Source organism: Poecile atricapillus, chromosome 28 (genome assembly GCF_030490865.1).
Source record: "Poecile atricapillus isolate bPoeAtr1 chromosome 28, bPoeAtr1.hap1, whole genome shotgun sequence".
NCBI lineage: Eukaryota > Metazoa > Chordata > Aves > Passeriformes > Paridae > Poecile > Poecile atricapillus.
The window spans coordinates 5,017,758-5,032,474 of NC_081276.1; the positions used below are offsets into that span (position 1 = coordinate 5,017,758).

Sequence of the window (14,717 nt, forward strand, 5' to 3'; positions counted from 1 at the left end):
CAGCTCCCCAGGGCAGGTGGTGGCAGGATGGGGAGGGGGCCATGCACCCTGTGCCTGTCTGGGCTGCTCACCTCATGCAGGCAGGTGTACTGAACATGGTAGGGAGCCACCTTCTCCTCTCCCTTGATCTCCACGCTGATGTGCAGCCGGATGGCTCCTGACACTGCTGACTTGTCTGTGCGCTTGTCTGTGGGTGCAGGGAAAGGGACAAGGTATGAGGATTCCCTGGGGAAACCCTGCTCACTGCTAGCCCCAAGGAGGGGTACAAGGCTCTGGTACAGAGCCAGGGCAGAGGGGACACCTAGCACCATGTGCAGCCAGGCTGGGGTGGGATTTGGCCACATTTCCAGCTGCTAGAAACATGGCCAAAGCAAAGGTCCCAGTGTGCTTCAGTTTCCCCTCTGCAGGGGGCTGGTGTTCTAGAACCTCCTGGGTAGAGGTTCAGAAAATTACCCTGGGAAAACACTTTATCCTGATGGCTTTTGATATTAAATGTTTTTAACAGCAGACCCTGCTGCAATAGCCTTCAGCCTATGGCTGGCAGCACTTCCCCACTGGAGCCCAGGGCAGGGGTCCCAATGTGAGCAGGATTTGTCACCCTGAGCCCAGGGCAGGGGTCCCAATGTGAGCAGGATGTGTCACCCTGAGCCCAGGGCAGGGGTACCAGTGTGAGCAGGATGTGTCACCCTGAGCCCAGGGCAGGGGTCCCAATGTGAGCAGGATTTGTCACCCTGAGCCCAGGGCAGGGGTCCCAGTGTGAGCAGGATGTGTCACCCTGAGCCCAGGGTGGGGGTCCCAATGTGAGCAGGATTTGTCACCCTGAGCCCAGGGCAGGGGTCCCAGTGTGAGCAGGATGTGTCACCCTGAGCCCAGGGCAGGGGTCCCAATGTGAGCAGGATTTGTCACCCTGAGCCCAGGGCAGGGGTCCCAATGTGAGCAGGATTTGTCACCCTGAGCCCAGGGCAGGGGTACCAGTGTGAGCAGGATGTGTCACCCTGAGCCCAGGGCAGGGGTCCCAGTGTGAGCAGGATGTGTCACCCTGAGCCCAGGGTGGGGGTCCCAGTGTGAGCAGGATTTGTCACCCTGAGCCCAGGGTGGGGGTCCCAGGCTGTGCTGGTTACCGAGGTTGTACCAGACGTCCATCTCCCCGCTCAGGGTCCGGACCTCGATGATGGTCTGGCCCAGGAAGTCATCAGATTCCCTCTTGAAGCGCTGCTTGACACGGGACTTGATGTCATCATCCTCGTCCCACACACGGACCTTGATGCGGTCAGAGGAGTTATGGCACTCGCTGGGGAGGTGACAAAGGGCAAGCCCCAGGATGAGAACCAAAACCTTTCCAGCTACTCCCCATCACTGCTTCCCTAAACAAAAGGGATCAGCACGGAGCAGGAGCTGGGGAAGAGAGCCGATGAGGGCACCAATCCCCTCCCTGTGCCACACCCAGGCAGCCCCAGCACAGCCTGCATCAGCCCCTGGAGTCACACCCTCATAAAACAGAACCCCAAGGGACCCCAGTGGGGGCAGGATGAGGCCCAGCTGGCTCCCCCCACCCTACTGGGACATGGCAAGAGCCAGCACAGCCTGTGGCAACCATGAGTGGCCAGGGAGGGGAATGGGGAGACCAGGGCTGGACTTACAAATGGAAATTCTCCTCCCAGACTGGGTTGAGATTGCCGTAGATAGTTTTAGTTCTTTTTTTTGTCTTTCCAACCTGGACAGTGACATAGGGGTCACTGGAACCTGTCTTATCCTTTGCTTGCAGGCCCTGGGCACAGACCACTGCAGCACAGCACAGCATGGCAGAGAGAACAGAGAGAGAGAAGTCAGTGCTACAGCCACGCAAAGATCCCCAAAACAGGCACCTGCATCCCTCCAGGGGCTGAAACTGCCTGGCAGAATGAGGGGTTGGGCAATGGGGACATTCCCATGGTCCCTAAGGCTGAAGGTGACGAGCTGCCTACCCGTGATGCTGATCTTGGCTGACCATTTGGAGGTGCCATCCAGGACACTCTGCTTGACTGCCTTCATCTGCTGAGTGTGAGTGGTCTTGTTGACCCCAAACACCTCCTGGATCAGCTCAAATATCTCTGGTTTGTTGCGCTCCCGGATCTTCATGCGGTCCTTGAGCACCATGATGATGTTCTGGGTCCTGTCCTCTGCTCCATGCTTGGAGCTCTTCTCTGCCGCTCCTGGGAGAGGACAGGCATGGGTGAGATGGGGTGGGGGGCTGGTGGTACCCAGGAGAGAGACAAGAGCTCGTGCAGGTTAGCATGGTGGGCTTGGGGACAGGGACAGGAGGAAATGGCCTCAAGTTGCACCAGGGAAGGTTTATGCTGGGTATCAGGGGAAACTTCTTCCCCAGAAGCATTGTCCAGCCCTGGCACAGGCTGCCCAGGCAGTGGTGGAGCCACCTCTGGAAGTGTGCAAAAAACATGTGGCTGTGGCACTTGAGGACATTGTTTAGTGGAGACCACAAGGGTGCTGAGTTGATGGTTGGACCTGATAATCTTAAAGCCCTTCTCCAGCCTTAACAATTCCATGATTCTATGATTCCATGCATGAATTAATTCAAACCTGGAGGGATCTATCCCTGCCCAGGACGAGTCTGTCCTGCCCACCATTCCCAGCTCTCCTAGGCTGCTCCCTCTTCCCTCTCCAAGATGAGAAGGGACAAGGCTGTGGGTGCCAGGTCCTTACTCTGCAGGCAGTCGGCGTTGAGCAGGTCCTGGCACTTCTCGTGGCACTTGACGCCGCACTCGGCACAGCGCATGCCCTGCCGGGCAATGCCCCACAGCAGCCCCTCACACTCGTAGCAGTAGGTGGGGGTGGTGGCCGTCCACACCTCGAAGTTGTGGGGCGTTGTGCAGGAGATGGGGTACACTAAGGCTTGCAGGGTCTTCTTGTAAACATGGTTTTTCTGTGAGGGGACAGGGGAGAGAGGGGGAGAAATGCTGAAGCAGAGCAGAGGATGCACTTGGTTTAATGATGGTGCTGCTGGGTTGGCAGTGGGACTTGATGATCTTATAGGTCCTTTCCAACCCTAATGATCCCATGATTCATTACTACCATGAGCATCCCAGATGCTCATGGCATCACTAGAGGATGCTGGTGGGGCACAGATTCTGCACCTCCATTGTTGGCCTGACCCTGAGGCTCAGTTTCTCCCTCCCAACAATCCCCAACCCACCCCAGCACCTACCAGCTCCTCATTGTTCAAGGTGCTTGAGGCCAGTGCGGACGTGATTCCTGCTTTCCTGGACTGGACCAGGGACTGTGGGAAAGAAAGCAAGTTCCCAGATCCAGCAGACCATGAGAGCTCCCTCCTAACAACTCCCAGTGGCTGTGAAACACCCAGGACAGACCCCGATCCCAGACAGGGAATGTCTGGGATGATGGCTGCATGGGGGGCAGTGGGAACAGCCCAGCCCCCATTGATACCAGCACTGCTGTGCAGTGGGACTGAACCAGTCCAGCAGCCTGTGACATTCCCAGTTCAGCTCCAGTGGGGCAGAGCCTCTCAGCACGTGTCTGAGACCACTGGGGAGATGGGGTGGGGGGCACTTACCATGGCCTGTGGGCAGCCAGGGCCGGCGAGGGGGGAATAAAAAAACATTAGTGCAAACACTTCCCAGGAGAGCCCCTTCCCTGCCAGAACCAGTGGGAGTTGGGGCAACACCCCCTCATCCAGCACTGAGCAGTCCCTGGTGGGGGGGACTGTGTCCCCAAGCCACAGCACTGGTTGCAGCCTGAAAATCCCAGCAGGGAAAGGCAGCAGCCCCCCCCAAACCCCACACATTGCCCACCCCATCACCCCCCACCCACAAAACACCAACACAGCACAGTGCAGAAGCATCAGCAGCTGCCCAAGAGGGCTGGGGTGGGGGCACCAAGTTGGGGGACAGCAAGGGGGTGGGGGGATGGGGGGAGGCAGGTTGGGAACATGAGGGTGGCACCCCAGGGAGGGCACAGAGTGGAGCTGACAAGGTGTAAAGAGAGAGGGAAGGAGGGGAAGGGCACCTAATTCTGGGGGACAAGGGTGTCTGGTTTCCAAAATTGCTGTCTCTTGTCATCAGGAGTGGGAGGGGACCAGAGTGACCCTGTTCAATAGAGCCCAAGGACTGGAGTGGACCCCATCATGGGGGGACTATACACTGGGACAGTGGGGACAGGAGCACAGGGTCTGGGCAGCTTGGAAAAGCCACTGCCAGCCCTCCCCTGGTATGGGGGTCTGTCTGTCCAGCACCAGTGTGGTCCAAGCTGCAGGGACCTACGGCAGCTGGGACAGCAAGGGACCAGGGACACAGCACTAGGCAAAAAATGGGAAACCAGATGCAGCCCTGGGAAACCTTAGGCTGATGCTTGGGGTAGGGACCAGAGCTCCGTTAAAGAGAAGCACCCTCAGGTAGGGAGAGCCCAGCTCCCCACTGCAAGGAGGGCCAGGAGCCCCCCAGGCAGTGTGGGACACCCCAGTCCCCCTCAGGCAGGGCTGGGGGCACCGAGGGCAGGCTGGCAGCCCCCAAGGGCGCTGTCTCTTTAACCCCTCGCACCGCGCTCACCAGATCGCTGACTAGAGGGAGAGATTTGCGTCCAGGCTTAATGTCGGGCATGCTGTTAATGCAGCGCAGAAACTTTACAGCCGCCCCCCTGCCGCAGGGAAGGCCCAGCCAGGCCACAGGAAAGAAAACAGAGAACACAAGCCATGTTAGAGGCAGCTGGGGAGAGGGGCACAGGTGGTGCAGTCCGGTGGGGCGCAGCAGGAGCAAAGCTGGCAGCTGTTGGGGGGTGCCTTGGGAGGAACCTCACCAAATCGCTAACTAGGGGGATGGGTTTTCGCTTGCGAATGTCCGGCATGCTGTCTATAATGATCAGCCCACCACCAGGCCTGCAAGAGAGAGGACAGTCAGCGGGGAAGGGGAAGCTGAGGCTGGAAGGGGCCCCCTGTTGTTGTCCCATGGTCACTCAGCACTTCAGAGAATCACGGAATGATTTGGGTTGGAAGAGACCTTAAAGTCCATCTCGTTCCACACCCTGCTATGGGCAGGGACACCTTCCACTGGATCAGGTTGCCAATCTGGCCTTGGACACTTCCAGGGACAGGGCAGCCACAGCTGCTCTGAACAACCTGTGCCAGGGCTTCAGCACCCTCACAGGAAAGGACTTCTTCTCAATATCTAGGACTTGGTGAATAGGACTGCAGAGCAACCCCTCTGTGGCCTGGGACCAACCCATGGGATCCCCATCCCCACAACCACCCCAGCCAGGGTAGGAATCACTGGGCTAAAAACTGAGGGCAAAGGGAATTCTGGCAAAAGTGGTGATTTTTCCCCACATGAAACTTAACAGTGAAACCCAGGAGAAAAACTGCCCATTTGGCTTTGCAGTGTAAGGCTGGAGAGCTGGGGTTCCCTCTGGGACCCCAAAGGGGAGCACTGAGCAGATGAGCCTCAAGTTCTGCTGCAAGGGAACCCAAGCAGGAATGGAATTTCACAGCCCTGTTGGAACGAAATCCCTGGAGTGATCTGGGAGTTCTCAGGCAATCTACCAGGTTCTGCCCAGGTCCATGGCAGGGCTGTCTGAGAGGGCAGGACAGGACTGAGACCTCCAGCCCATCCAGATGAGAGGCTCGGGATTCCCCATGACACCACTCCATGAGGAAAGCAGGAGTTGCCCCCTCCCCTCCTCACCCCCATCTCAACTCACCTCCTCACTCTCCCCCTCAGCAGCAGCTCTAGGGGTCACAGAGCTGCTGTGTCATGTCTGCTGGCTGCTCCAAAAGCACTGACCAGCCCCAAAATTCAGCTCCAAAAAACCGGCCTCCCTGCATGCCCACAGCTCAGCAACCCTTCCCCACTCAAGCCCACTGCTGAACTCATTAATCACATCCTAATGAGGAGGGGGCTGAGATCCCAGGGGGAAGAGTGTACCCTAACCCTTGTACTCACCCGCCTTTGAACCACAGGGATTTTTCTCCATCACCTTCCCCGCGGGCCTGGAAAACAAAGGACAGCGTCAGGGCACAGCAGGAGCCACCAGTGTGGGGACAGCCCCCCCCAAGGGCAGTGAATGCTCACAGCACTGGGGGAGCATGGAAGGATGAGCAGGGTGGGCAGAGAAAAGTGTGTTCCAAAACCAAGGAGGCTCTTCCCAGTGAAGAGCTGGCACTGGGAATAAATATCTCCAGGAGGCTGACCCGGGTGAGCAAATGGGTGGGCTTCAGCAGAGGGGCTGAGGCTGGCAAAGCAGAGGGGATGGCTACAATGTACAAAAATTCGAGGCTTGGTGGAGTGAAGAAGCATCATAAAGGCTCAGCAGGTCCTCAGGGACCCCCAGCAGGTGGAAAGAAGAGCAGGGAAAAGCCAGAGCACATGGAAGAGAGTGTGTGTGCAGGGATCATCCAGCAGTGCCACCTACCCCTGCAGGGAGGGGATTATTTTGGAGGAGAAGGGTGGAGAGAAAACATTACCCCTCCTTCATGGGCAATCCCTGCGCAGACACACACACACATGGGAAGGCACACACATGGCTGGGAGGTTCCAGGTGGACATGCTTACCTGCAGGCAGGCTACACCCCTTCCCTGCAGGAAGGGGAGACGCGGGTGCAAGGGCCATGGTGGTGGACAACTGAAAAGAGAAGCGGTGGGGAGGGGGATCGAGACCCCAGGGAGCGAATCCAGAGCCAAAACAAAAAGAAAAGATGGAGGATGGAGTCTAAAAACAAAACAAAATATTGTCAACTCAACAGAGGGGAGAGGGCGGGGGGCTCACACCAGCACACGCATGCAGCACACACGGGGGATCCTCAGCATTCCCGGCCCCTCTGGGGCATCCCACTTGGTGGGAATGGGGTTGTGGGCACCACTGTTGGCACCCTCAAGTCCATGGATGTCCCTGGAAGCTGCCCAGGTGTGGAAAGGGGCTGTGCCCCCAGCCTGGAGCTGTGGAAGTGGCCAGGGGGTCCTCACCTCCTGCAGCTGCATGCAGACCTTGTTGAAGGCTCTCAGCCAGTTGGCTTTGGCTCGTGCTTTGGGGTCCTGCACCTCCTCTTCTGCCGGCTCCCTGCAAGCACACACATCCCCTGTCACCTCCCAGCACAGCAGCAGGGAGGGGGAGCAGCCCCCACACCCCCAGCAGGTCTGAGGCTATGATCTGGGGATCCTGATGTGCCTTGAGACAGCATGGCCATGGCAAAACTGCCTCTTGGTACCAGGAAGGACCTGAAAAGACAGCAGGTCCTGCTGCAAGGGGCAGCACAATCAGGCCAGAGCACTGGGGAGAAGCCAGAAGCTTCCCCACCCTTAGGAGACACTGCCCTGGGCACCCAAGTGACACACAGGGGACAGTTGATGACAAGCATGTGAATTAAACATCCTTTGCCCCCCATCTCCCCAACACAATGTCCTCTGGCCACTTCCCACCACAGATTCCTGGGGTAAAGGAACCAAACACCCCAGTGGTTCCTAGCCCAGGGAAAAATGTCTGCCTGGACATGCTGGGTGTTGTGGGTTTTTTTCTCCTCTCCCACAAAATCAAGACATGGAGGAAAAGAAAATAAATCCTCCAAATGTACCAGTCTCCTGGAGGACCTGGTGTGATGCAACACTGGAGAAAGAAACCCAGAACCACTCTGGGAACAGGCCATGGTGTGCTCAGGAGATGAACCTGCCCAGACCTCTGGGGGACTTTGTACTTACCTGGGATCTTCAGTGCTAATCTGGGATCCTCAGCATTAACCTGTGGTTCCCAGCACTAATCCACAGTCCCCAGTGATACTCTAGGGTCCCAAAGGCTAATTTGGGGTCATCCATGCTAATTTGAGGCCTTCAGCACACATCTGGGGCTCCCAGCACAATCCACAGTCCCCAAATCCTAGCACAGGACCTCCAAGCTCCCTGCCCAGCAGGCACTGCAGGCAGACATTATCTGAGGCCCTCAGGTTCCTCGCAGGTCTTGGGCCTAAATATCCAGCTCTTTTAAAAACAGCTCATTACACACTGGCCTGAATTAGAGATTCTCCATTCCTAGTGTGTAATTTAAACTAAATAAAAGGCTGAAAAAGCCCATCACAGTTCACGTCTGCACAGAGGAGCGACACTCACTGAAAATGGAAATGGTTCATAATGATATTTGAGTATATGAATTATTCACATGCTGCACCAGGAACCTGACCACCAATTAATTCACTTGTACAGAACAGGAGGCCGTGGATGAGCTTCTACCAGGCCTAGAGATAAAACTGACTTCTGTAAAGGAAATCTCTTCCTCTGACCAAGCTCCACCCAGGGTGCCAAGAGCCTGTGCCAGAGGAGTCACAGCCCCAGTATCCCATTCCCTCAGCCCCATGTTTGTCCCAGATTATAAACCTGCAGCCCTGTAGCCCCAGCAGGTTCTTGAACACCTTGAGCCATGCTTAGCTCAGGGGGTGGCTGGGCCCAGGCAGCATGCCCAGGGTGTTGGCTCTTGCCTGGGTGGCACAAGGTGAGCTTCCCCCACCTTGATGGCTCAGGCACCTGGAAAAGCTCCAGACACAGCAGAAGGTCCCTTGTCCTGCACCAAGCACCAGCACCATCCCTGAGCCACCTCCAGGGCATCCTCAGTGCCTCGAGGCACAGTGCCACCCCAGGGACACGACAGGTCAGTTCCCCCTCCTACCTCTCAGCTGGTTGTGGGGGCTCAGTCTCCGGGGCTGCCTCTTGCATGGGAACCTCCTCCTCTGCCTGCTGGGCCTGGAGGGCCTCAGGGGCTTCCTGTGGGGCAGAAGTGTCCTTCTCCTCCTTCCTCTCCTCTTTCCTCTCCTCTTTCCTCTCCTCCTTCCTTTCCTGCTGCTGAGGCTTCTGCTGTGGGACCAGCTGGGGTTGCTGCTGCTGCTGCTGTTGCTGCTGCTGTGGGACCTGTTGTTGCTGCTGCTGCTGCTGCTGTGGCAGGGGTTTCTGTGGTGGTGGGTATGTTTCATGCTCAGGGGGCTCATAGGTGTCCTGGTCCCGCAGTTCCTCCTCCTCCTCTTCCAACTCCTCTTCCTTGGGGTAGCCCTCCTCAGTCTCACTGTAGTCCTCAATGAACTCTTCCTCCTCCTCCTCCAGGTAGAGATCATCATCATCCTCCTCCTCCCAGCGTGGCGAGTCCTTGCGGTAGCTGACGGAGGAGTGGCAGGAGTGGTAGGAGTCCCCGTCCCTCTCGTCCAGCTCCGAGTCCCTCAGGCTCTCGTTCTCGAAGTCCTCGCTCAGCTGGGAGCTGCCCTGGCTCAGCTCGGCCGAGGAGGCGTAGCGGCTGCTCCCTGTGGGGCTGGGGGCAAGGGAACACAAGGACAGGGCTCCCGTGGGTCCGTGTCACCCCAGGCAGAGCCCCGGGGCCCTGCACCAGGGGCAGGAGGATGTGCAGCTCCCACCGGGGGCACTGGGCTCCTCATCCTGGGAGCCGAAGGCACAGAACCAGGGAACTCTGTCAGCTGGAGCCAGCCCCCCCCAGCAGGGGCACTCTGAACTCCCTGCCTGTGCCTGGCCTGAGAGAGGGGATGGGGGTGACAGTGGCTGTCTCCTATGCTCACCCCAGCCAGATCCTGCCTCCTGCTGCTGCCAGTCACCCTGTCCTGCCCCTGAGACACAGATCTGTCACCCAACCTCTACCCTGACATCCCAGCGCTTCCCACAGCCCTCCCAGGCACCCCCACCCCAGGACACCCCCTCATCTCCCTCACTATTAACACCATCTCTACCCGGGGGTCCCCTCTCTGCTCTTGCTGCCAGGCCAGACTCCTTCCCCCACCCCATCTGCCCCCCCAGCCCTTCCAGCCCCCTCCTCTCACAGCTGCCTGCACTGGGAGGCCCAGGGGGACCCTGTGCCCCAGGAGGCTGCCACAGACAGGGCAGCCCCATGGCTCCATGGGGACAGGCTGACAGAAGCAGACATGCAGACAGGACAGGGACATGCCGAGGAAGAGGCCGACACCACGTCTCCAGCACTGGCAGCCAGGGCTCAGGGGGTGTGTGAGGGGACAAAGATGAGGGGCTGGGCCGGGCAGAGCCCAGAGTGGCTGAGCCAGGCTGTGGGAAGCCAGGGGACACCGCAGGGAAGAGAGGGCTGGGGGATGGCTCAGGCTGGTCCCAGCTGGGAGGGGTCCTGGCATCATCCAGGTACCTTGGGAAGGAGCACTTGGGGCACAGGGATGCAGGAGACACAGCTCACACCTGGAAACCCCACACCTGCCCATCCTGATCCTGGCCCAAGCTGAGAGAGAGGTGCTCTTGGCACATTGTAAGATCCCAAATCACTGCACGAAGCTTTTGCCCAGACAGGCACACCCTGGCAGGTGACCAGGAACAGGGGGTGGCATTTGAGTCCCCAAGGGCTCAGTCCCACACTCGCTGGCATGACAAGGAACAGGCAGCAGTGCTGGCAGACACTTGCAGTGCCAGCAAGAGGGACCAGGATGCTGGGATGTCACCCCATGAACTGGGGTGCAGCAGCAAGAGGGGCTGGGGGGACACCTGGAGCATCCCAATGCTGTCCCTGCACAAGGCCGATCCGGGGCGGGGAGGGTGGCACAAGGCCGCCCTTGCCAGGACTGGTGTTGGCCTCACCATGGCTGCAAGGACCGACCACAGCACTCTGCGACGGCACACGGCACACGGCACAGGCAGTGACCCACCTATCCGATAGGTCTAGGGACCGCCTGCTCTCAAGGGAAGGCTGGCGGCTGGTCCGCCTGCTCGACTCAGAACCGGACTCAGCGTCGCTGCGTCCGTTTGCGGCAGAGTCTACGCTACCATAGCGTCTGCCAGGGGAGGAGAGGAACATGGTCAGCGAGGTCCCACCGCCACCCGCCACCCCCTGCTGCCGTGGGGACGCTGGCAGGGAGGCTCTGTCCGCCTGGGGCTGGCACTTGGGCTGGGCTCTGCCACATCTGTGTCCCCAGCCACCCCACGCTCCACTGCCCAGCTCCCAGCAGGGACAGCCAGGGGTGGGGGGCCCCAAACCCAGTGAGGACAGAGGAGGGCAGTGACCCAAAAGAGTTTGAAAACTTCCCAGTGAGAAGGAAAGGCTTGGATGGAGCCAGCACCACCCGACTCTTCCTCACCTCAGCATCCTTTCCTCTGTCACCCACCGCACTGGGAGCGCCATCCCTGGCGTCGCCCTGGGGACCTGCTGGCCCCTGCTGCCTGCAGGGGAGGTGGAGAGAGCCGGTCCCAGGGTGAGTTGGCTGTGGCCACATTACCTGATGGGAGCCTGGTCCGAGTAGTCCATCTCGTAGCTCTGCATGGAGTCAGTGTAGGAGTCACGGGAGCTCTGCTGCTGGTGCCTCATGGGGTACTGGTGCACGGAGGCGTTGGGCTGGGACGTGGTGTAGTAGGGTGGGGGGATGCTGTTGCTGGTCTCGCTGCGGTAGTCACTGTCCCGGTCATCCACGGTACTGTCAGGGTCATCATCTGCAAGGGGCCACAGTGAGTGGGGCAGGGGATGGCCCAAATCTGCCCCCCACCCTGAACACACCCTACAGTGCCACCACTGTGTCCCCACTGCTATGAGACTGTGCTGGGGAGGTGGGCCCAAGGCAGGACAAGGGGAGAGCTGATGTTATCAGCACAAGAAGGGTCTGGGGGGATGAGGGAAAGGTGGAGGGGGAGTTTGGGACATACAGAAGGGGGAAGAGAATGGGGGCAGGTTCCCTCCCTCTGCCCCACCAATGTTCCACCACAGATTCAAAGCCCAAGCTGCTCATTGCCACTGGGACATCCCAAGGGAACAGAGACCCCATGGTGCCATGTTCCCACCAGCCCATGGGGACAGCCCTGCCCAGGACAGGGCACTTGGTGACACTGTCCTCACCCAGCATAGAGTCATGGCACAAGGCCACAGCCTAAACCCAAGCTCCAGGTCCTCTGAGCCCTGGGCCAGGCAAAGAGGGATGCGCTGGGGACCCCCAGGCTGGGAAGAGAGAAGTTGGCAGGATACTTACTCTGCTGTTCTCCCCAGCCAAAATAATTCCAGTTGCCTACAAAGAAAGAGGCCGAGACAATAAAGATGGAGGTGGCTGGTTGGGAGGAACCAGCGTCCCCCCAGAGGGCACACTGGGTTGGGGACACTGCCCTGGGGACAGCATCCAGGATGGGGCACACTGGCATTGGGGCACTGCCTGGGCCTGAACAAGATGGCACCAAGCTGGACTGGTGACAGTGCCTGGGGTGGCCATGGTGTCACTCACCCAGGCTGGGGACAATGCTATGGCCAGGCATGGTGGCACTGACAGGGGACAGGGCCCGAGGCTGGGCACAGGGGCACTAAACAATGCATGCCCCTGGGGTGGTTACAGAAGGGGGAACTGAGGCACATGTTGGGACATACTGAGCTGCCACCCCAAATACCTCTGCAGGGCCCCCATCCAGCAGCCCCCAAACACCAGCCTGCTGCCCCTTGCCCCAGAGGCACTGCCCTCATCAGCCCCACATCTCCCATGCCCTGCTCCCCTCCACCCACAGGAATGCTCACCCACTGTGGAGCTGGGAGACAGCAAAGAAACACTGGCAAACACAGGAAGGACAACAGGAATGGGGGGAATAGGAATAGGGATCAGGTATGGGGTGAAACTGAGCCCCACTTGGGTTGCCCCAAAGCAGATGTGGAGCCCACCCCTTAAAATTCCTTGGAGTGGGAGTGGGGAGAAGGAGGGTGTGGGGGTCCCACAGTGGGGCAGGGACAGGGCAGCACTTACAGCACTGTGAGCCATGCACAGGCAGAGGCTTTTCCTGCTCCTCCTGGAAGGCATACTGGGGAGAGAGGAGCTGGTAAGGGCTCCTGCTGGCAGCACTGCCCCTGCCCCCTCACCCCAGGCCCAGCTGCACTCACATCATCCTGGTCCCGCATTGCATTGAGCTGCTCCAGTTTCTTGGCCCAGTACCTGGCCTCCTCCTCAGGGATATCTGCAAGGGCAAAGACCCCAGTTGGTGCACAGACCTCCCCCAAAACAGCCCTCAAACTTTTGGGTCCACAGGATCAGACCCCCTCAGCTCCAAGGCAAGGAAAGACACGTCCTGGGGGCCAGGGATGGGGCACCCACCCAGCGGCAGCTCAAAGCGAGTGTCAAGGAGGATGCGGTGGAAAGTCGGATCCTTGGTGCCAGAAATCTCGTTGTCTGTCATGATGACCTGGGAGTCGAGCGTGAGCCATTCCCCAGGGCCCTCCTGTCGGATAGAAATGGGATGAGGAGAGCTCCCAGACCCCCCTTTTCGTGGCCTCACAACCCACACAAGCCAGCTCACTGGGGGTGGCCCCAGGCAGGATGGGGAAGGCTCTGCCTGGCCCAAAGGACAGCTGGGGGTGGCACATGTCCCTTGTGGCTCAGCAGGGAGATGCCTGTGCCTGCCTCCCTACCTCATTGGACTGCCTGATGGTCCGGAGGGGGATCCACACCGTGCCCACCATGGTGTCCCAGATGAGCCCCTTGTTCCACACCTCCACAGTCAGGCCCAGGTCCAGCCGGTTGATCTCACTGGGGACAGGAAAGGTATCAGGTTAACCCCCCTCATGTCCCAGCAGCCTCCTGGGACCACCCCAGCTTCTACCTGTCCCCTCCAGCCCAGGACTCAGGGGAACCCCCAGATCTGGGGTCAGGGCAGTGGGGGACTCCCCGTGTTATTTGTGGGGGTGAGGGGGAGCAGCAGGGATGGGGGAGCTCAGGGGCCCCCCTGGACACTCACAACATGAAGTCCTGCTCCCAGGAGGGCAGGTTGCCCCGCACCGCTATGGTCGTGCTCTTGACATTTTGTACCTTCAGGGTCACGTAAGTGTTAAACTTCTCTGTGGGAACAAGCAGAGGGTGAGGTGACCCCCAGTGTGCCCCCACTCCCCAACACCAGCCAGTGCCACCCCCACACACGCTTCCCTCAGCACCCCAGTCCCAGGAGGGATCCTACATCTGCCAGGGCTGGTAGGATGTGAGCCCCCAGCTCCACCCAGGGCACCCCCACTTGTGTGTGTGTGTCCCCAGCTTGCCAAATGATGCCCCCAGAGCTAAGGGTCCCCTCGACCACCTTCCCCAGCCCCTCCTCTGACCCTGCCACATCCAACCAGCCCAAAAGCCCCCCACCCTCTCCCCTCAGGTGGGCAGGCAGGTGATTTCTCACTTACCTTGGGGCCCATCATATTTGGCCTTTTTAACTGTGGGGACAAAGGGAGGGAAGAAAATCAGGCTGAGACCCTGGGGAAAGTTGGGGATCCCCACCAGGGTGTCAAGGGGGTGGGAGGACCCCAGTCCCAGTTGCCCCCCACACTCACCCAACTGCCAGGTGGGAAAAGTGCTGGGATCCCCCATGCCAAATGAGGATGAGGGATCAGATATGAGCTGGAGGTGGGTATGAGAGGGGAGAAAAGGCTCCCCAAAAAACCTGCTGCTCTGGGACAGCTTGCTACCCCAAATGACCAGCCTTCCACTGTTGAGGGGGTGTTCCCCCCCACCCCACACTTTTGATTTGGGATTTATTTGGAGAAACAGATAATGTTACTATCCATACCTAGAGGAAAACCTGTGCTCTGGGGGACCCTATTCCCCACTCAAGTCCCAGCTGGGTGGCACCAGCCCAGCAGGACCAGGGTTAAAGCTCTCCCAAACCACTGACCCAGATTTCCAGCAGGAAACCTGTTGGGTCAGGGGTTTGTAAGCCTCCCTGCACAAAAACAGCCCCAGGGATGGAGGAGATGCCCCCCCAAATCCTATACAGCCCCAA

At 59.1% G+C, this 14,717-nt stretch overlaps 1 protein-coding gene across 1 annotated transcript in view; it reads right to left on the minus strand.

Annotated features, from left to right (window-relative positions):
• Positions 1 to 14,417, minus strand: part of UNC13A (unc-13 homolog A) — a 33,024-nt gene extending 18,607 nt beyond the window's left edge. Inside the window, exons 1-19 of the mRNA XM_058858799.1 lie at positions 14,269 to 14,417; positions 14,122 to 14,151; positions 13,692 to 13,791; positions 13,366 to 13,483; positions 13,052 to 13,175; positions 12,841 to 12,914; positions 12,707 to 12,761; positions 11,954 to 11,989; positions 11,213 to 11,423; positions 8,653 to 9,282; positions 6,966 to 7,059; positions 5,946 to 5,992; positions 4,807 to 4,885; positions 3,203 to 3,274; positions 2,701 to 2,920; positions 1,965 to 2,192; positions 1,641 to 1,782; positions 1,122 to 1,291; positions 72 to 187 (exon numbers count right to left, since the gene is read on the minus strand). Coding sequence (XP_058714782.1) covers positions 72 to 187; positions 1,122 to 1,291; positions 1,641 to 1,782; positions 1,965 to 2,192; positions 2,701 to 2,920; positions 3,203 to 3,274; positions 4,807 to 4,885; positions 5,946 to 5,992; positions 6,966 to 7,059; positions 8,653 to 9,282; positions 11,213 to 11,423; positions 11,954 to 11,989; positions 12,707 to 12,761; positions 12,841 to 12,914; positions 13,052 to 13,175; positions 13,366 to 13,483; positions 13,692 to 13,791; positions 14,122 to 14,151; positions 14,269 to 14,305 — 2,583 coding nt within the window. The 5' untranslated portion in view covers positions 14,306 to 14,417. The remainder of the gene's footprint in view (positions 1 to 71; positions 188 to 1,121; positions 1,292 to 1,640; positions 1,783 to 1,964; positions 2,193 to 2,700; positions 2,921 to 3,202; positions 3,275 to 4,806; positions 4,886 to 5,945; positions 5,993 to 6,965; positions 7,060 to 8,652; positions 9,283 to 11,212; positions 11,424 to 11,953; positions 11,990 to 12,706; positions 12,762 to 12,840; positions 12,915 to 13,051; positions 13,176 to 13,365; positions 13,484 to 13,691; positions 13,792 to 14,121; positions 14,152 to 14,268) is intronic.
• Positions 14,418 to 14,717: the final 300 nt, after the last annotated feature.